This window comes from Tinamus guttatus, unplaced genomic scaffold (genome assembly GCF_059628265.1).
Source record: "Tinamus guttatus ecotype Peru unplaced genomic scaffold, ASM5962826v1 Tinamus_guttatus_pri_ptg000710l, whole genome shotgun sequence".
In the NCBI taxonomy this organism is placed as follows: Eukaryota; Metazoa; Chordata; class Aves; order Tinamiformes; family Tinamidae; genus Tinamus; species Tinamus guttatus.
The window spans coordinates 2527424-2548697 of NW_028289244.1; the positions used below are offsets into that span (position 1 = coordinate 2527424).

Below are 21274 nucleotides of genomic sequence, written 5' to 3' on the forward strand. Positions count from 1 at the left end.
GAACAGTCGGGCCGTGTTATTCTCTGCATCGGATCAGCATAACTATGCAGACGGGTCACTCTGCAACTAAGGAGCCTCAGAAAGTGTTACGCCTGTAAAGCACAGAGGAATGTTTTATTTGTTCCTCATAAAACTAAAATGTCTGCCTCGTACAGTGGAGAACTGTTCCTGCAAGTGCTAAGCCCTCTTCCTTGGACAGGAAACTCATTTTGAAATTACAGTTTTCTAATGGTCCTTTAGGGAAGTTGAGGTACCCCGCTTCCTTTTCGGGAACAGAAAGCTTTGCACTGGCCTTGAGGACCACAACAGAGGAGCTTGGGGAGAGCAGGAGGAGAAGGAGGAGGGCATGGAGGGGTGGAATTTTTCTTCTGGTCGTCTCCTCCGAAAATAGCCCAGCCTTGCAGGGCACTCAGAGACCCACGGTGGGGAGGCCTCGGGCTGAGGCCTGCGCAGGCAGCACCGTTTTCTGGTTCCGCTCTGGCAAAGCCCAGCCTAAAGCCAAGCCGACACGGCAGAGCGCCCCTGAACGCTGGGAACATCTGGATCCGGATGGGCTCTAACGGCTCGCCTGGGTTTGCGTGCTGCTAACTCTCCTTTCCCATCTGTTTTATGCTGCTCTAAAGACTTAAATGGCGCCTCGTACAGGTTTTTAATTATTTTAAAATGAGATGAAAATGTAAACTCTGTAAGGGAGCTGACTCAAACTTCCAGAAAAATCTCTCTGGATTGGGTATCGGAAAGAGTACTAGGTGGGAAAGCATATTTAAAATTGAGATTAGATCACAGCTTTTTTGGTCAGACCCATCCTTACAGGTGCCCTTGTGCCAGGCGCAAATGTTTGAGTCACTAAAAGCTCCATTTCACTGCAGGTTGTCTTCAAACCTTGCAGGAAAACGTGCAGCGTCCCTAGTTGGGGAGCAGACTGGGTCACAGGTAGTCAAAGGAAAGTCTATACATATAGCAAATATATATATATATTTAAATAATGAGGCAGGTTTAATTATATGCAAGTTTAGCATTTGTAAACATGAGCTAATTCAGGTCTGCCTGGATATGTGAGCTGTGGTATCAACCATTTATGAGAGTTCACAATAAATGGATCTTAAAAAAAAATATAAAAGACAATTCAAGAGTGGACAAATCAATTGCAACTGAACAGGGTCAATACAGAAAGTTTCCCTTTTAAAAGAATGTTTTTTTCTTGACACTTAGGAGCTACATGAGGATTCATTCAGCACCTATTTATCCAGCCAGAAGACTGAAACGAGAGTATTTTACAAAAATGAGAGCTCACAGGAAGGCTGAATAAGCTGCAGAATGTCTGTTCCTTTCCCTTCAGATATTTACTTATGGCATTTCGCCCTCCCGCTGGGAATAACAACAACAACACTGAAGGAAAGGGCAACTATGAAGCACATTCTGTAGAAAAATAAACACCCAAATCTGTATTTCTTTTCAATGAGGAACACAGTAAGTTGTTTGATATTATAAGTCTTTGAAGTTACAATTCTGCAATTCTTACATTTTGAAGTCTTAGATTAATATTAAGAGATACTCTTTATACTTGAACAAATTACTTTTTTTGTACTTTTTTACAGGTTAAAAAAGGTAGAACATTGTACTGCTGTTATTGCAGATGTAAAACAAACAAGCAAACAAAAACCTTCCAGTAAAAGAGCTGTTAGACATATATTTAGGAAAGAGCAATAAAATAGTAATGTCATGTCAGCATGTCATACACTCATGTGTGGACAGCACAGGATGTCTTACAAATCAGATCGTAATATGAACACATCAGCATGCCTTAAAAGACATAGTTACAAATAATATTTAAACTAGACAGCTTAAGTGGGAAGAAAAAAAAATCTTACAAGTTGTGAACTTTTCCTTTACAAATTGTCTAAAATGTATTTCTCATATATATGAACCGAAAAAATCCTTTGCAATATTCAGAACTAGACAAATAGATATGGGTAACAAAAACTGCCTAAGCCTCCTGTTCTTAAAAACTTAAACCAAAACTGCTTTTTTACTGCTGAGGTTTTTTAAAGTTCAGTTAAATATTTTTAAAGGAGAAAAGAAAACAGGCTATATATCTTTATGCCTAAGCCTGAGATAAGACCACAGGAAAAGCTGTTCTCAAGGCATTTCCTACTCAAACTCAACCAAAAAGCGCTAGAAATCTCCACAGAAACCTCATCCTGGAGCAAGTTTTCAGAGCAAGTTCCTCATCCTCGTGGGGGCTTCTCTAATCTCATCTCCAGTCACCTCTTACACATCCAAAGAAGTTCCCGATTTCATTATTTTCATCTGCCTGTTTGAGACTTGTACCACTCCACCTTGAACACTGCAGCTTTGGTATTTCACAGCACTTGAGAATTTTGGAACAAGGATTCACCAGTGAGTTAAAATACAACAAATTCCTGTTAGATCTAACAAAAGTAGGCACAGTTACTGCAGACCCAAATGGAGCCCAGTAAACAATTCTCCCACTACTGGACAAGGCGTTGGTTCATTTATACTAATTATCAACCTAAGTATTATTGGTCATGATTGAATACAATTAAGCTCAAGTGCCAAAGCCTTTAGCTTAGCATATATTCTGGACCATAGTCTTGCTTTCTAAATGTAAATACTGAAGTCTGGTCTCTGAGTTTCTCCCTCAAACATCTTTTTCTTTGTTCTCTCAAGCTAAAACACTCCTGTTGCATTGAATCCCTTTGTCCACCTTCTCTTCGGGGAGATGAAATCATAGCTTTGAAAATTAAACTCTTAACAACTACCAGGTGATGTGCTGAGACAAAGCCAATTTCCGAACGCAAAACTTCCAATAGGAACAAGTCAGTGTTTTCGAAAAGAAAAAAAAACCTGAAGCTTCTCTTCCAAAAGAAAATTGAGAACAATAACCAGAAATCAAAGAAAAATGAATGTTGATATAATCCCATTGAGAAAATGTGTATTTGCTACAAAGCCAACTACATGACAAGGAGTCTGTTTATCGTACTTTAAATTAGTCATCTTTCCATCAGCATTTTATTGACTTCAGAATCATTTTACATGATTCCGGAAGGTTTTAACCCAATCAACCCCAATCAGCCCAGATTGCTAAGAGTTTCCTGCATTCTTTTCTCTCCATCTTCCACCCAATCCCCCTGGAATCTGCAGTCCTAACAGCAAAGGTAGAATCATTTAGTATCACTTTCCCTTGCATACCTTCCAATAAAAGAATTCTCAGCCTTGATTTAAAGTCAGGGAAATTTGATGCAGTGAAAATTAATTCAAGAAATTTTATTACTCTGAACAAGCCTTGATGAAACCTCAACCCTCAACAGGGCAATCATCCTCTTAGGATGTGATAAAAAACCCCTCAGTCTTTAGTGTCTGTGCTATATCAAAAGTGGGCCCCTTGAAGGAGAAACTGGTAACTTTGCCAAGTTATTGTAAGTTTTGCATTTCTGCGAGGCAGATGACAGACGGCTGTTTACATAAAACTCCTATGCAGGCCACAAAAGCCACTTCCACTTGGAGCTTTCTGATCCGATTCACACTTCTGCCCAGCAACTTTCTCTTTTCCACACTTTTACACCACGCTTTATTTTTCACAGTAAATCCAAGGCTATTTAACGTTCCAATTTTTCAAATTTCTTGATTAAATACTAATCTGTAAAAGGTATACAAATTCATCTTTCAGGGAAGTCTGAAAATTAATCTCAAATGCTGTTTTAGCCAACAGTCACGCCTTGAGTACTAAGTAAAAAAACACAGTCTATTTCTTCTCCACTGACTTAAAGAATTTCGATTTAACTCAAATTAACTCTCTCTTTTTCAGTGCTGCTTCTCCTACCTAGCAGTTTACACTTTGCTGTTTCTCCTAACAGTTTGCACATGTTTTAGGAACGTGCTCAGACATGATCAATGTCACTGCTGCCACACACTAGCTGACAGAGTGCAGCACGGTCGCTTTGGTCCGGCTGCTTCGGAGCACGGGACACTACAAATGCCTGAAGACTTGGGCTGGTTTAGTCTTTGACCCGGGCAGGTATATGGACTGAACTTATGTTTTCCAGCATTAAAAGTCAGGTGGAAATGCCAGTCATCTGCTGAAACTAGTAAACACTAATAATACTATAAAAAAAAAAAAAAAAAAAAAAAAAAAAAAGAAGAAGAAGAAGAGTAAACCTCATGCTGAAAGTCTGTATTTTGCTGCAACAGCCTTGAGCAGAAAGAGGAAATTTATGTGTTTTAATGCTGTGTGTCGCCAGGCCCATGCAGGGCACAGCTTGGAAGACAAAACTTGTGCTCCAGGCACAATCCGTGCCAAGGACTTTTCTAAACAGCGACGAAACGTGATGCAACCAGCACACGCTGGGTCTCACTTCTGCACCGTGCTCACTGCAAAACAGCCTGGTACTTGTCTTGGACACTGCTCCTGACACTGAACAAAAAGATGTTGGATTCAATATTTATTGCTGAAAATATCACCACTCATAAAACTGCTGTCTCGAGGCCTTTCACCCATACTAAATCTTTTCTGTGTTGAGACAGTAAGGAAAATCATAATAAATACAAACATCTATAGGCAAATGCAGCTGTTATTATTTAGAAGATAATATTTACAAACTTTTTCCCTATTACTTTAAAAAAGCATTATAGGGGTGACTATATAGCACATTCAACACAATTTTGGGGGAAAATTCTATCTCTGGAAAACACACCATGTAAAAAGTTTGATTACTTTGAGTGTTCTGGGGTAGGTTAAATTAACTTCATGCAAGACTAGCTATAACTTTATCAGAGCAAAATATCCTAATATCCTGTCCCCAACCAGGAGGATTAGAACAAGCAAACTCAAAATGGCATTTTTTCCAGAATATTCCCTCTGATTCCATTCTCTGCAGCTTAGGGACTTCCCAATTTAGGAAAGCTATCTTTGCATTTAGTCCCCCAATGGGGTTTTCTTCTCTGAATGTGTGAAATTGCATACAGAAACCATTCAAGCTTTTGGCCTCCGTAACATCTCGTGATGCTGAGCCTCACTACATCACAGGCATCCTGCATTTCAGAGGAAAAGTACCTCCTCTCTGTCTGCCTTTAAAAGCTTGTATTTCACTGCATATTCCCTAAATTTATTTCTTCCACAGTGAGGTTTAGGCTGAGGATAGAGCATTTCAACCAGCTGCACCTAGGAATCTATGTGGAGTTTCAACTCGGAATGAAAACTGGGGATAAATACGGCATAGAAGAAATGGGTGAAGACCCAAGACAAACATGTGACATGCTCAGAACTCAGGCATGCTTAAGGAATCCTTATGGAAAAGGAAGCTCAAACAAGTGTTCTTGGAATTCCTCATGTTAGAAACTCTAAACTTTAAAGTCTGAAGAAACTGCTCCTTAATGATTATGTCATTAAAAAAGAGAGACCAAAACCTTTCTGACATGTTCAAGCTCACATCAGAATTTGCAGAATTTCCGTGCTATCTGCTTTGCAAAATCTGTTTCACAGTCCCGAATCTGGATCCCTTCAAGCTGCTGGGGACTCCCTTGCAGATTCCAACCCCGCAAACGAGGCCGGTTTGTGACCAGGACTCGTTATTATAGGTCAGGGACACTCAAGAACACAAAAGAAACAGCATCACTTCTGGGGACAAGAGAAAGTATCTCATAATTTGGAATAAGCAGCTACATGCATGGCCTCTGACACCTAAAGAGTTAAAAAAATAATTTACTGCACTTGGTATTTTCAGAGTATAAGTGCTGATTTATCCTAGCAATATCCTGTATTAGTTCACATGTTCTACAAGGTAGGGATAATAGCGATATTATGTGAGAGGAGGGACCGTTACCACAAATGCCAGCATTTTATTGAGACCCAACTTCTTTCTGTCTGCCTAGCATGAGCTCACACATCTAAAATGTGATATAATTCAGGGAAAGCTAAAATTTGGTTCAGGACAAGTTCTATGAGGAATTATGGACCTGAAAGCATGACTGATTATGCTCTTTTCTTCTCTGACAAGATCATGGGACTTACCTGATATAATCTGCACCTGAACTACAATACATAGTGCTTAGAAAAGAGTTCAGCCTGTATTTTAAAAATGTTCAGTCCAGAACAATTTATCAGTGCTAAAGCACAGCCTTAAAATTATCCGTTCCATTTCACATCTAGCTCACGTCAACTCTCACACAAAATTGTCCTAGTGTGTTCTTCAGTCTAGCAGAAATATGCTGAAATACCATTCTCCTAATAAGTACAGACTGATAAAACCATGCTTTTGCTTCTTGAAACATCTGTAAAAAGGCATGGCTTTTGAGCAAGTGGAATTGGATTTAGTCCTATTCTGAAGCTGATCTTGAATTAGCATCCTGCTCCAGGGAAACACACCAGAACAGGTTACACTGTTACAGTTTTGCTCACACCAGTTACCAATACAGAAGTAATGCAACTCCTCCGCTTGCACCTTGGATCTCTCTGTTTTTATGGGTTTTGGACTGCACCAACCCATTCGGTTAAAGAGCAGGATTAGGAGCTCACATCCAGGTCACTAGCTACAAAACTTCGAGCTCTGCATCCCGGAGCAGAGCAGGCACCCCACAAACGTATCTGTGACTTAATCCTCCCGAGGATGACTGCTCGCCTGCGTTTGCACAGAGATGGCCCAGGGACCTGGCTTTGTCCGTGCTGAAGGTTTGTTCCCTGAGCTAGCAATTTGCTGTAACGACAACATGGAAAGCTCTTACCTAAGCTGGTCTGCAAGGGGCATATTAGTCCCCCCTCCAACCCGAGGAGGGATTGTTTAGCTATCACCCAATACACACACAGACATATTGTCATGATCCAACAAAAGTTCTGCAGAAATTCAGAGCAGTTTTACTCTCATAGTCAACTCAAAGTCTAAATCTGGTTACCTTGCTAGATATTGCATGCTGCTCTATAGGTAGTGAGATGACACAGATAATTTTCTTTCATCTTCCAATTATTTGGTAATACTGAAGTGTACAATATACAAACACAAATTATAACTATGCTATCAGTTTCAAATATCCTGCTTCAGCCTGAACATTTTCAGTCATAGAGAGTACTTAATCTTACTGAAACTAAACTAGAAATTTCTGATATTTTTCCATTTTATGTATCAGATACTTGACATTTTTCCTTCTAAAGAGGTATTTTCACACTTACTGAAGTAAGGTGTGGGTCCTGCAATCTTCTTAGTTTACTTTAAACCTCTTTTGGGACACTGTTTGTGGATTACTGTTTCTAAGCTGCCTTTTTAATTAGAAGTGTATTTTGATAGCAAATGTATGTTTCAATGCTGCCAAAAAGATACTGCCAATTTATTCTCTTCTTAAATTCATTTACTCCCCATGGACCATTAGTTTCAGTAGTCTGGGAATGCCTGGAACTTCAATCTGCTTTTAACTAAACGCTTTTTTTGCGCTACCCCTCTGCCTCACAGAGGAAGTTCACCAGTACATCTGCTTTGAAAAACAAGGCAAATCATTGTCTTCCTCTGCAAAGCTGTGAGATTTTTCGGCAGCAAACAGAACCCAAGGGGTGAACAGCAGTTCAAGTTGATCAGCTTGCACATCAAAAAGCATCTGAAGGGAATCGCTAAAAGTTCTGCGTTCAAGAAGGACTTTCAGTTTTCAGCCCATCAGCAGCTGACAGAGGGAAGTTCCCCACATTCAAAATTAATCAAGATGAAAAAGCAAACAACTGGGCTCCGGCACATGAACCTCTCTTACAGGGTTCTTGTGGTGGCAGAAAGCCTGAAAACAAAAGCTCGGGTAAGTACCAGAATGTCTTAGGGAACTCTAAGTTTGGGATTCAAAAGGCGCTTATTTTACATTTTAACAAAACACATGATCAACTATACACAATGAGCAATAAAACACAGCTGAGAGAAAAGGATTTAATGGATAAAACAGACAAATGTTTTCTCCTACCTGACTTCAGCCAGTAAAGAACAAATATAAATCTAGGCCCTATTTCTTCTGTATTTCTGTTCTCCTGCTGTTTTATAAACTTCCCCTTCTCCTCATTTGCTATGACATTTTGGCAATTGAAAATTATTTACAATGTAGAGAAGAACACTGGAAGGGCGAGGGCAGAAATTACTTGCAGGCTTGGTTCTTAATGCCTTTAAATATGCTCAGGGGACTTCTATTTCTTTCCAGGGCAAAAGAGCATCTTTCCCAGTCAGTAAGAAGCTTGTAATATATTAAAGCTTCAGGAAGTTGTAAGTCTGAGGGGAAGACGTCTGATTACGAATGTGGCTGGATGAGTTTGGAAAAGCACAAATCATGGAGCTTCACCTGAACGTCTGCAAGACTCCGAGTGAAGTCTGCAGCATCCTTCTGACTGTCCTAGCATTTTATTTGAGACAAACTGGCACCACCACGCTATTTTACAGAGGAAATAAGGAGGGGCTTGTAGTTTTCTGAAAAAACAAGCATGGGGAGATAGTTAGGCAACAGGCCATCATAAGACGAGTATCACAATAAGGAAATATAATAAAAAGAATTACTAATGCTGATCTTGCCAAATTAAGCTAGTTAACAATTCTTAAATTAGATCTGCAGCACAGGCAGAACTTGATCAAACATTTTGAGTACAGAATTCTTCCTAGACAGGTAGGACTACATGCAAATAAGGAATGGGAATTTACTACTGCAAATAAGGAATGGGAAAAAGAACTCTGAATTATTAGTTCTTCAGGACCAACACTGTTCCTTCAGGGGCTAGAAAGGGAGTAGAGCCACTTGCTTCTGGTTAAAACACAAAGCCATCTTCTCCACAACCGACCATAAACACACATTTGCATCCTGTGTACAGGGGATGCAGCACATTACTTCCTTAGGTGAAATATGCTAGGAAAAGTGAGCTAGAGATTTGCTTATAGAAACCAATATCTACACACAGTGGGTGTGCTGATGACAAAATTAGTTTACAATATTACTGTTATGCAGCAAAAGAATCTTTAATGAATAAATCACAGCAATTCCTGTGTGCTAAAACTATGCATGCTTGTTAGTAATGTTTTATGTGTATACACATGTGAGTATAATAATTATAGCAAAAAAACAGAAACATAGTTTGAAAGTACTTTGTAGGACAGACTGAAAATAATGCTTAAATCACAAATAGGTGGATGTCCTAAAAATAGAGCGTGTACTTTTCCTGTTTGATGAGAAGCAGTGCAAATATGGCAACAGTACATTACCTTCAAAGTACAAAGTGTATAAAGTCGTAATACAGATGGATCCAGAACAGAACTACAAGTCTGAACAGCTGGAAGCATTATGGCAGCTCAAGTCCCCAGCTGAACCAAACCAAAATCCCAGATCTGAGCACACTATGAGCTCATTTCAGACTTAAACTTTAGAAAAAGCCAGCAAAATTTAGCACTTCATCTTCTAAAGGAATAAAGTCACTGCCACATTCTGTACACACAAGGTAGTTTTCAAACCTTAGTAAGTTCCTTGCTATTAGCTCATGTCTCATTTCCCCTCCCAGTCTTTCCCGAACATCTTCTATTCTACAATTGCCTTTGATATTTGAGGTTTCTCCTTTCCTTTACGGATGCATAGAATCGTTTCTTCGACTTGGCCAGTTTATTAGCAGGCCATTTTGTACCGGTTATTTCCATCATATCATATTCCCACTTTTATTATGCAATTTAAACTTCCTGCTTTAGTATCATATCCTGTGCTCACACGAACATCTTTTTAAAACTCTTCAAGACAGAAGTCAAAATTTCTGTGGTTTTATGAAGTAATAATTACCATGAGGTAAACACAGCACAAGAAAATTTTCAGCATCCCATTTCAAGGGAGTGCTTCCCAGTCATATCAAAAAAGACAAACAGTTGGAAGTTCAGAGAATATTTCTAAACACTAAAAGCTAAAGAAAAATGCACTATGTAGAGTTCAAAAAGTTCACAAAAACAGAAAGAAAAAACAAAAATCCACATTCATAAACCTTAAAAAAAAAGAAAAAAAGGTAAAATAAATTAAGAAAAGGGAGAAAGAAGAAGGCACTCTTTCCTTTGGTGCTCTTCCTTTCCCTCTACCTTCTTCTCTTGTCCTCCTTCTCTAAAAGGAGCGAACAGTGCAGTAAGTGTTTACCTGTATAGACAGTTACCCATTTAAAATATTTAACATAGCACCTTTCTTTTGCCAGCCCATTCTCTGATATCTAAACTATCACTACCTGGAAAGCCTTTAAATTAAATACTTAACCAATAACATGTGCTGCTCATTAGCAGTGCCTTAAGCTCACCTGTGCTGCTCTGTTTCTTTAAAAGGACTGCATTCAGAGCAGCTTTCATCCTAAGAAGCATTTTATTTGAGTTGGTATAGCTATGGGCAGGAACCTACACTAGAGGAAATACTTTCTTCGCCCTCTTTCCCTTCTCTTTTTCCCCCCTACCTAAAGAAATCTATGAAGTTTAAAAGCATTCTCTGAAAAAAGAGGCCCCAAATAAATAAAACACCAGCCTATGAAGAAGTCTGATACCCGAGTGTGAAAATTAATAAGGCAATGTTACAAGCAAATAATTAAAATGTAAAAGTAATTGTTCTCTTATGGTACTGATATTTAATTTTGGTGGAAGAAGAGACTTTACAGAATATTTTTTCAGAGTATTTCTGTTCTTTATTGCCAGTATTTATTATAAAATTATAAACCTAAAACTGTTTTAAGTACACAGGATCATAGTTGTGAGTCAGGTCTCTTCAGCTTTAAAAACTCTCTCCCGATGAAGTTAAACACTGCTTTTCTACTTTGTACTCAAATCAAAGAAAGAATGAGCATTATCTCTTCCTCTCTCTGGAGTTTTCCATTATAACATAAAGGTTATTGTTCTTTGAAATACTTGTATCTGCTGGAACAAGAACAGTGAACTAAACAGATGCACTGTAAAAGACAAATGTTGCTATGAGAAATCAGATCCATTTCAAGATGTCTCCAAATACCAGTCTACTTAGTACTGATATTTACTAAATTTCTAGCCTAGAGGTATGTCTATGAGCCAAACCTGGCCACGTGAATGAAACCGGGCTGTTTCTTTTTTGCAGACCAGTACTGACGAATTTTGCTGTTGTTACAATTGGGCTTTGCTTTCCACTGAGAGACTACCTTTAGTGGTAAGGAGGTGGTAAATTTGCAATGTCTTAAGCTTTGTATGAGAAGAGAACTGCTACGTAAAGACCTTTGCTTTCATGTCTGGACTGTGTGTCAGTTAGAGGCTGCCCTTTATGCCTTTAAACAATGTGTTTTCCTTCCAAGCTTCTTTCTCTTGAATGGAAAAAAAGTCCTTTGTCCTCTAAGACAATACTGTGAGGATTACATAGCTATTCAAGGTGTTTTCATTCTAATGAAGTAATAGCAAAGTAATAGCAAAAACTGTAAATGGGAGTAAATAGGCTATGTCTATCTGGGCCAGAAGGACAGAATATGCATTCGTACATAAACTCAAAGTTGTAAAAGGCACATGTACACTAAAATAATCTGTAAATTGAGGGGAAAAAAAATAACAATGCTGTAAGCAATCTCAGCCCTGTGCAAACACAGAGGATAAACTATTTGAAGGGAATGTGTATTTTTAACAGACAGCTATAACCTAAACAAAGCCATCGGGCAGAGAACAGGAGCAGGTGGGACCAGCACAGTAGTTACTTCAGTTGTAATTTTCCAGTCCTCTGTACATCCAGGGATCACTTTCTTTCTGTTAGAATCCCATGCAAATTCAGCTTGTACTTTAAATGCTCCTATTTCAAACTGTTTTGCCAAACCTACCTGTGAGATATTCAAGCACAGCAGCCATGTACACTGGAGCACCAACGCCAATTCTGTACTTCGGGTGACCTTTCTTAATATAACGGAGCATTCTTCCAACAGGGAAAATGACCCCAGCCTTTGCAGAGCGGGAAGTCTTGGTTGACTTCTTCTTTCCACCCCTGCTGGACATCTTGTCTGTGTTGAGCCTGGAACAGCACTGTTTGTTTAAAAATAAAGGAACAAAAAAGGGTTACCAATAAGGCATAAAATACTAGAATTATTTCCAATAGCAAATTCACTCATTCTACAAAACTGCAAATAAGTATAGAATAAAAATTTTTGAACTGCTGCTGGAAGACCATATGCAAATGGCTTCCTTAGAGTATAGAAGGATCTAAAATGTTGTTTTACACTGAATGTTTACTTCCCATTTTAACCTTTGTGTAGCTTTATACATGAAAAACAAACCAGAGAACCGATTTTCTGTATGTCTGCTTCATTCTTCTGTAATTCCTAACAGGGTAATGGTAGCAGCTTAAGTGCTGTGGAGTATGATAACTACCTAGCATCTAAAATAGACATTCATCATGAAAGCACAGAATGCTTTCTCCAAGGAGCCTGACACAAACCTTTGCTTTCCTGGAAAAACTGTTCGCTGGACATCTGAAGCAGTATAATTGCACCACTCATTAATGACTGTGCCTATTAAACTGGGTAACTGCATCCACTAAGACATCCATAAAGCATATTTATCTCCTTTAGGCAATGAGATTTTCAAGCATGTGTCAATTTATGGAGGAAAGGCTTACGCATGGTAAACTACATTCCCTGTACACTAAAAGGGCTATTTTTGACCAACACCTGAGATAAACCTCTTGGGATGTTACCCTACAGGAAGCCAGCTGTCTACACACTGATGCTTGTACCACTAGGACATGCCTTGCAGGAGTCTGAAATTCAATCTGCTGCCATTCCCTAGCATAACAGTGGTCTAACCACCCAGCAGAGATCTGACAACTGTATCTCAGTTTATTTCAGTGAAAAAACATGCTGCTGATACAGCTGTCAAATGCAGTTTTTTCGTTATTGCTCAGGCTACAAGTAGAGACTGGCAAAGCAGAAGAGGTGGAGGTCTGCAGGCTGCCAAGGTGTTTCGAAGGTATAGGCAATGCTCTGATTTTTGAAATTAACTCAGAGGAAAGGAGATGGTCTCCCTCTCCAGCATGTCGGAACTAGAGGGAAGACAGAGGTGAGCCTTAGTGATACATATACCTCTACATCATAGATCTTTCCTCGCTGTCCAAATTCTACCTGAGAATTTGCAAATGAGAAGTTAGTGTGTTTATAGCCTTCTCAGTGCAACTTTTTTCAGACATGTTTTCTATCATACCAGTTCTCTGCTTTCCTTTTCTGTCTTGTCTCTTATATTCATTCTGAATTCTTCTTGAGACCCGAGTTGGCCATATGAACCTAACAGTATTTGCCAAACTCCTGAATCCACAATTATACAGAACTCTGAATTAGGCAAAACAGGCTCACCCAACCCTACCTCTGAGTTTTGCAACTTCTGTTCTGACTTCTGATCTGTGCTGACATGTCCTGCAGTCTTAAAATCTCAGTGAGTGACTAAGATCCACACTTCAGAAATACAAAACAAATCCCACTCAGAATAACTAAAGAAACACTTGAGTATTGACCATTTCTTGTCCTTTCCACTTCCACATTCTGCTTCACACTGGATAACAGATTGAGCAAAGTAATTGCAACAGGCTTATTGCTTGCTAAGGGTAAAACAAATAGTCCCATTTTATTAGCTTGGACACAGGTCAGGTTACATTTATAAAACTGATGTTAAAAAAAAAAAAAAAAAAAAAAAACAGACAGGAAATGAGGGGGAAGTTACCAAAAACTGATTCCTCTTTTCTCTTTCTTCCAGTGTGAACTCAGTGCTTTAATAACTCCTGCTCCAGGCAGAAGTGAATTTCCTTTACTTAAGAAATTGCCTCAACTGAAGCACACAATGGATTACATGACAAATTGAACATTTAATTTATATACGTAGATATACAGTTAGCTCTGTCTTTGCTAGCAGGAGAGGTTGCCTATTTTTGCCTATTTTTTGTTGCCTAAGTGCTCAAGGCTGTCCTTTTAGACACCACAAAAGCCAGAATACATAGCACATTTCTATTCTAATGACTTTATAGTAAGATGTATAGGTAGCAACTACACGGGAATCTTAAATAGTTTGCAAGCTTAGCTAATGGAAGCAAACAGCAGGTTCTTCACTGACACAGGGGAAACCTCATGAAGCTCTGCATGCATAAGTCTTCCTGCAGTGAAATATTAGCAGTGGTTACAGTTAAGCTATGTTACTAAAGCTTCATTCACATAAAGCTGTGCTAAACAATGTTTTCTAGTGAACTGAGTATTTAATAATGAAGTGTTTCCATAAGAAAGAAATTGGATTTTACACATCCACAATGCACAATAAAATGCATTTTATATTATGTAACCTTTAAAAATGGTAATTATTCCCTCAGGAAAATCCATCCACTTTCTACAGCTAAGGACTCTGATGCAGAACAGGGTAGTCTGGGGAAGTAAAAGCTGAAACTGAACACTCCAAATCAACTACTAGTCCTACCTTAACTGGTGCGTAAGTAGGAAAGAAGACGGGTAACAATAACCAGTACTTGCACTCTACAAAACAAATTAAATCCAGTAGAACTGCTCGGTAAAATGAACGAATTCAACCTGGACTGTATATTTTCCCAAAATGAGAAAAGAAAACTTGTGTTCCAAGAACAAACAAGAAGGGAATGGTACAGAGAAGCAAATAACAGCCCTGGCTTTTTTTTTTTTTTTTTTTTTTCCTCCCCCCTCTTGGAAAACTTCCAAAAGCTCCACGGTGTTCTCTCAGAGCTGGTAATGCCAGCCAAGGGATAGAGAGGGCAGAAGGCCCATGGAATAAATCCCTATTGGATTTGGCCACCTTTTGGAGTGCTGTGGATTTTAGATCTTGCAAAGCTTCTCTGCAAACACTTATTGTTTTCATCTGTGGAATTGACTTTGAATCTGTGGAATAGAATATCTAGAAAATAACACAAAAGTTCCTATATTCTAATGGTGGCCTTTTTTTTTTTTTTTGCTGGAGGGGAGATGTCATTCCAGTGATGAGCTGCTAGAATATTGAGGGCAAAGTATGAAAAAATATGCAGCCATACAGCATTATTGCCAAAGCAGCTTTAAAGGACCTCAGTAAATGCAGGTTACCCAATTTAAAAATTTAAATGGAAGATATACATGGATGTATATCCATGCTGAAGATGGTTATATAAGGAGATCAAAGAGAATTACTCTTTCATTTTTAGATCCAAGGAAATGATTCTACTCATAGGGAAGACTGAGAAGAGCAGTTCCCTCATTTGGATGGAAAAAAAATGCACTCTGCCTCACTGTCTCTTGGTATATTTCATCTATCTAAAGTGATGTAAAGTTCGTTAATGTACTGCTAACTGACATCAGTCTATTAAACTTCCCTTATCAGGCTTGAGCAAAAAGCTTTGCTGATAGGTTTTCAACACCCTTCAGGTGGTGTTCTGATGTTCTTCCTTTTTAAATACTATTTTCTACTTAATACCTGCAAGCCTCCTGTCACCTGTGGCTCCATAAACCCTGTATAAACCTTTTCAAATCATTTACAAAAGGGTCTCTTTTTTTTCCTTTCATAATTCCCTTGTCTTCCATTTCTGCAAGTTCTAGAAGCTAATGTCCTCCTTATTTCATATTGATGGTCACACTTACCTCAAGGATCCCATTTTTATAACATGTACTGATTTTCTAGATTGTTATACGCTGGGGGTAGAGAAGAAATTTCTAGTTAAGTAACAAAATATCACTTTTAATTTTGTCAACTTCCTAATTTGGAAGGGGAAGAGAGCCTGGCAAAGAAGAGCAGAAGAGCTTTTTTCAAGCTTAATTACAGACCCAGAATCATTACTTTGTAGAACCTGTTTGTCCTGCCTTTGAGCAGCATGACAACCCAAAGATTTCAAGGTCTCTTCTCTAGTTCTAGTTGAGGGCCACAGAGATGGGAAAGAGCAGAGCTCATTTGCAACAGTTGCAACAAATTTCATTGAAGCCAATTGTGAAGAGAATAGCAACAGATAACAAACCAAAGAAAACTCTCCTTTACATATTCTCAAAAGTTATCTTTGCAATATCATAAACTGTAAAACTGCCAAAACTCAAGAACCAGAGCTGTTTGCTGAGTCATTGCTAGCCACCAGAAGAGGGAACTTTATCACATGTGCCACAGCATAAAAGATCAGTGCAGGAGGAAAAAAAAAAACCAAAACAAAACAAAAAATCCAAAACCAAACAGAGTTAATGTGTTAACTGTTAATCCTTTCCTTTCTCTCCCCTCTCCTGCCTTTGCAACGAAGTTAGAGAAACGTTGTCCAGGATCTTCAAAGATTAGATAATACAATGGTTTAGTTTTTCTGATGTGATAGTTCACAAAATTATCACTGTGATTATCAAGAGATCACTGAGAAATAAACTTACCTACTTCACCTTTGTGTTAAACTTGGTGCTATGGCTTTCAGTGGCTCTCCTGTATTCGGGTCATAGATTAACTTAGTTACAGAACTTAGTTCCTGATTCGCAGCCTTTTGAAAAATATTTAATGACTGCATTCACATTCATACTGCTTTTAATGTCTCAAAATCCACACAAATGAGAATCTGACAGCAAATTACCTCGGTTCACATAGAAGATAAGTTACAGGACTCCTCTGTGGTATGCTCTTTGAGACAAATATAAATTATCTAAGAAACAAAATATTCACAAGTACAGATATCAACAATGTTCCAACGCTGGCCCATTTTTTTTCTCTATGAGGATACATACACCCCTAAAAGCAAACTTTAGCACAATCTTCCTATAGACATCTGTTTTTCTGAAAGGTTTAACATTTTGTAACTTAGGAATACAGTATGAACATCCTGGTAAAATAATGCATATCTAGTGCCTCAAATATCAGTGCTTCATTAGCTCAGTTATCTTCACCCTTTTATCAAACAGAATCAGTAAAAAAAAAAAAAAAAAAAAAAGCTGTCAGGTACTGGTTCATAAATGATTTAAATTACTATGATTGCTATTGCTGTCAGACAGTGACTGTTCTGGGCTTAAATTGATACATTAATTGCACCAAACAAAACCAATGATTAAGTTTAGATCTCTGGGATCCCATCAATAAATGTAGTGGAATGCAGGAGACCTTTACTCCAATAGGATAAATTGGAAGATTAAGTAGATTTTTCTTCTTTCCAATGTAAGAACTAAACTGAAAAGTTTATTTTTGTATCACAAGAGATTAACTGCAACACTATTTTCTTTCTGTTTCAAAAGATTAACAATGTGAAGGGCTGCCATTCCATCTTAAATCTATTTATGTACTCTAACAACAACTGCTCAGTGAACTCTTTGAAAAGGTGCATTTGAATTTGCTTTGACAACTAATTTGCTCTACTCCTGGCTAATTAGGAGCTAGTGTGGCATATTTATAAAATGCTTTGCTTATAAAGTCTGTATAAAATGGTCTCTAATAATGCCTGCCTAGCACAAAATTGTTTTAGTCTGCGACTGGTTCCTAGGTATCACATTAATAAGAGTTGATCACTTAAGGAATTATTTGATCTGATTTCAATTTTTAGCTGAAGTGCTCTGTCAAAGCAGTAATTCTTTCTGATTTGAAATGGTAAAAATAAAAACACCCCTGGTAGAACAAACCAGCTGTTAATTTCTCATCTGAAAATGTGGCACTACACATGTATTTATTTTCACTTGGAACACAGAGAATATTCTTCATCTAGGAATGCCCCATAGATCTTCATTTACTTGAAGGCTAAAACCTTCCAATAATGAAGTGGAGGAGGGGAGAGGAAAACTTTTGCCAAGTCTGCCTGCAGAACTGAATACTATTACACAATTTTATTTAACTGGCAAAGGTCCCTCCCTCCCACTATAGTTCTGAAACACCAAAACAAATATCCACTTAACATGCAAACCTTCTGTATGAACAGTACTGGGAGAGTGAGAAGAGTTTTAGCTGGGCATCCTGCCACCAATAATTGGGAAAATGTAAATGCAATTGTCTTCACTGATCGCTGTTGGGAGCACTGACATAAAAACAAGTATATTTGTGCATTACAGCATTTTGTATGTTAAGAAGAATAAAATTCAGTGAGAGAACCTAAATCACTGGATCACTTTGGAGTACAATATATGAGAAAAATATGTTTCAAAGAACATGTCAAAAACTTTCACTGCTTGACAATTTTGCAAGAAGGCCTAAAATTAAATACGAAACAAGGACATTTTCAAGGCAAAGTCCACATGAAGCATGAAACTCAAAATTGTACTGCATTTGGCTGGGGGTTGAGGGGAGGGAGTGCAAGAACTCAGCTCTCCAAAGAGGCTGTGAACGATGTGATTCTAGTATCTGTACTCTCTTATGTAAGAGACCAGCAGCTGAATTCTGGCCATCATATCTGCAGGGTGGGACTGGGTAAGGAACAGAGCCACATGTCCCTAACAAATCAGCAAACACTGCATGTCTGCTATAAACACTGCATCTAGCATCTTCCCAATTCCCCATACAGGAAGCGCTGAGTCGATAAACCTTAAGGTCACTGGACTGTCCATGGATCAGTCATCCTTCACTCACAAAAAGCATTTGGAATTCTGGAGCTAGCTATGGATCAATTTCATTCCCTTCCTCCTTTTGAGATTTTGACGAATCTTCAGAAATATTTCACCTTTCATCAACTAAGTATCTTTTAACAAAACCACTTAATGTGTATTGAAATTTTACTCACAAAACCAGGACAATCCTGGAAATGTAAAAACGCAGATTTATTTAACAAATATTTAGGGTTGCAGTGAGGGGTTTTTCTTTTTAGTAATGCTGATCTAAAAAAATAATGCAGTGATTAAATATTGTTCTTATGCTAACATAATGAGGTAAATTCTAGATTTATCACTAAATTCTAGGCTCGATTATGGTTAAATATGCACTGTCAACATTTGACTTTATTAGCACTCAGTATGCCTTACATGTGAAGGTAACGATGCATAACACAGCAAAATAACCTGGAATCATCATTTGGTCCAAAACACCACAATTCCTGTCCTGCAGACTGCTTAGAGTGCCTAGGGACCCCCTGACTCGAAATGTTTGTCAATGCAACTGTATTTGTCTTGTTTATAGCTAAATCTTTTAACTCCATGGTGTGCCTAAGAACTCAGGTGCTGACTTATTAATTAATCACTTGCTCTTCTCTTAATTTATTTCTACCTACTCTTAGGGATGGGGGAGGCAGCAGATCTCAACAGTTCCCTACAGACCTGTTGCTAAGTGACAGCCACACACAGTTGTGGGGGGAGCAAAAAAAAAACAGTTGTTCATTTGTACAGCCAGGAGATAATAATAAACCCCCTCCCAATGTGCTTCAGCAGTGGCAATGAAGCAAACTCAGTCTTACACCACTGTCTTGCACGTTATCTGGCCCTGCCTGCCTCACCTATGCAAATCCATGGGCCTTCTGCAACTTGCTCCCAAAGATCACATAGGGAACAAAGGGACTATTGGAAAATAAAGCTGCAGAAACAGTTTGTTCCCATTACGGTCTCCCACATGCACAAACATGTTCGTTTTCTGTTTAAATCTAAGCCCTCACGGGACAGACCTTGTGCTTACCCTAAAGAACCTGCATTCACCTGCATCTTGCAGTTCTTGCCTTCCCTCCGAGCAGCTCCCACACCCAGAGGCCGCCTGGCTCTCAGGTCCTGCAGCAGACATATTGCAGGCGCCACAAGAAGTGACAGCTCTAAAATAATAAGGGGCCCCGTTCCTACAGCAATGTTTATATCCACCACTCTTAAATGCTTCTGACTGCTTTGCTTATGGTTTTAAAAATGTCATTTTGCTTTTTTTTATTAAGTCATTAATGTTTAGCAGATAACTCTTATGCCAGTTTCTTCGTGGTAAAGTAGGGTTTACTGAAAATGTGTGCTGCTTTTTAGCTGGGCTTTTTGCAGCCTCTCTGTCTCTGCCTGTCCAGTGACTTGAGGTAGAAAAGTAGGGGTGGAAAAAAAGTCTGAACGTGCATATCAGGATAGAGAAAAGGGAGAAATCTGGGGCTCGAGACACCTCCTCATTCCTTGAAATCACTGCGCGATGCGAGTGCTATGTGAGGTGTTCACTGGATTCAGTCCAACCTTAATACCATAACCAAAACCATAATGCAGATTCAATAGAAAAATAAAAATAAAAGTCCACCGCCAACACTACACTGGGAGCGGGGTGGGCTTCCTGCCTCCAGCAGCCACGAACCAGGAAAGCAAGAACAAAAACAAATCCGAGAAATTAAAAAGACTAAACCTTGCAGCTCAGCTTGCACCCCTAAATTCCTTTCCAAGAAAGAGGCATAGAGGGGGGACACAAGAGGGGCAATTAACCATTTCTCCCTCCTTGTCGCCCCCTGCCAAAGCCACCGAGGTCGCCCCCTTTCCCCCCCCACAGCAGCGCCTGGGGGAGGGGGGGAATGCAGGCGCCCCGCTGGGCCCCCAAACCTTCCCTTCGTCCCGCCTCAAGCCGGGGAGCTCCGGGCAGCCCCGCTCACTTACGGCGCGGCTGGCGGCGGCCGAACGTCCCCGGGCGGCGGCGACGGCGGCCCCGCTCGCTGGCGCTGCCGCTCGCGCTGCCTCGGCTCAGCCCGCGGGGCCAACAGCGGCGGCGAAGCTCCCACAATGCCCCGCGCGCCCGCGCGTCACATCCCTCCCACCCCGCCCACGCGCGCGCCCCCCCTCCCGCGTGGGGAGCGGCCCCCGCGCGCGCGCGCGCTGAGGGAGACCCCGCCCCCCAGCGCCCCTGGGGCGGGCCCTGGGGTAACGTTCGCACGTTCCCCTCACGGCAGGCGTTGGGGAAATGATCGCTCCCCTCATGGCAGCTATTGGGGTAACGGTTGCACGCACCCCTCACAGTGGCCACTGGGGGTAACGGTTGCTCCCCTCACGGCGGCCGTTATGGGTAACGGTCACACGCTCCCCTCACGGCGGCCGTTGGGGGTAATGGTCACGCCTTCCCCTAACGGCGGCCATCGAGAGTAATGGTTGCTTACTTCATGGCGGCCATTGGGGGAAACAGTAGCGTGTTCCCCTCACGGCGGCCATTGAGGGTAACGCTCACTCCGCTCATAGCAGCCGCTGGGGTAACGGTCGCGAGCTCCCCTCACGGTGGCCGTTGGGGGTAACGGTTGCACATTCCCCTCATGGCAGCTGTTGGAGGTAACAGTTGCACGTCCTCCTCATAGCAGCTGTTGGGGTAACTGTCGCTTGCTCTTTTCACACTGATTGGGGTAACAGTCATTTCCCATCACAGCAGCCGTTGGAATAACGGTGGCTCTCCTGATGGGAGCCATTGGG

The 21274-nt window shown here is 40.1% G+C and overlaps 1 protein-coding gene across 4 annotated transcripts in view; it reads right to left on the reverse strand.

The window, feature by feature from the left end:
• The window catches only part of MACROH2A1 (macroH2A.1 histone), a 44361-nt gene extending 23776 nt beyond the window's left edge, over positions 1 to 20585 (reverse strand). For all 4 annotated transcript variants that reach the window (XM_088536932.1, XM_088536930.1, XM_088536931.1 and 1 more), the window contains exons 1-2: positions 20477 to 20585; positions 11804 to 12002 (exon numbers count right to left, since the gene is read on the reverse strand). In XM_088536932.1, coding sequence (XP_088393058.1) covers positions 11804 to 11975 — 172 coding nt within the window. In that variant the 5' untranslated portion in view covers positions 11976 to 12002; positions 20477 to 20585. The remainder of the gene's footprint in view (positions 1 to 11803; positions 12003 to 20476) is intronic.
• Between the last annotated feature and the right edge of the window lie 689 nt (positions 20586 to 21274).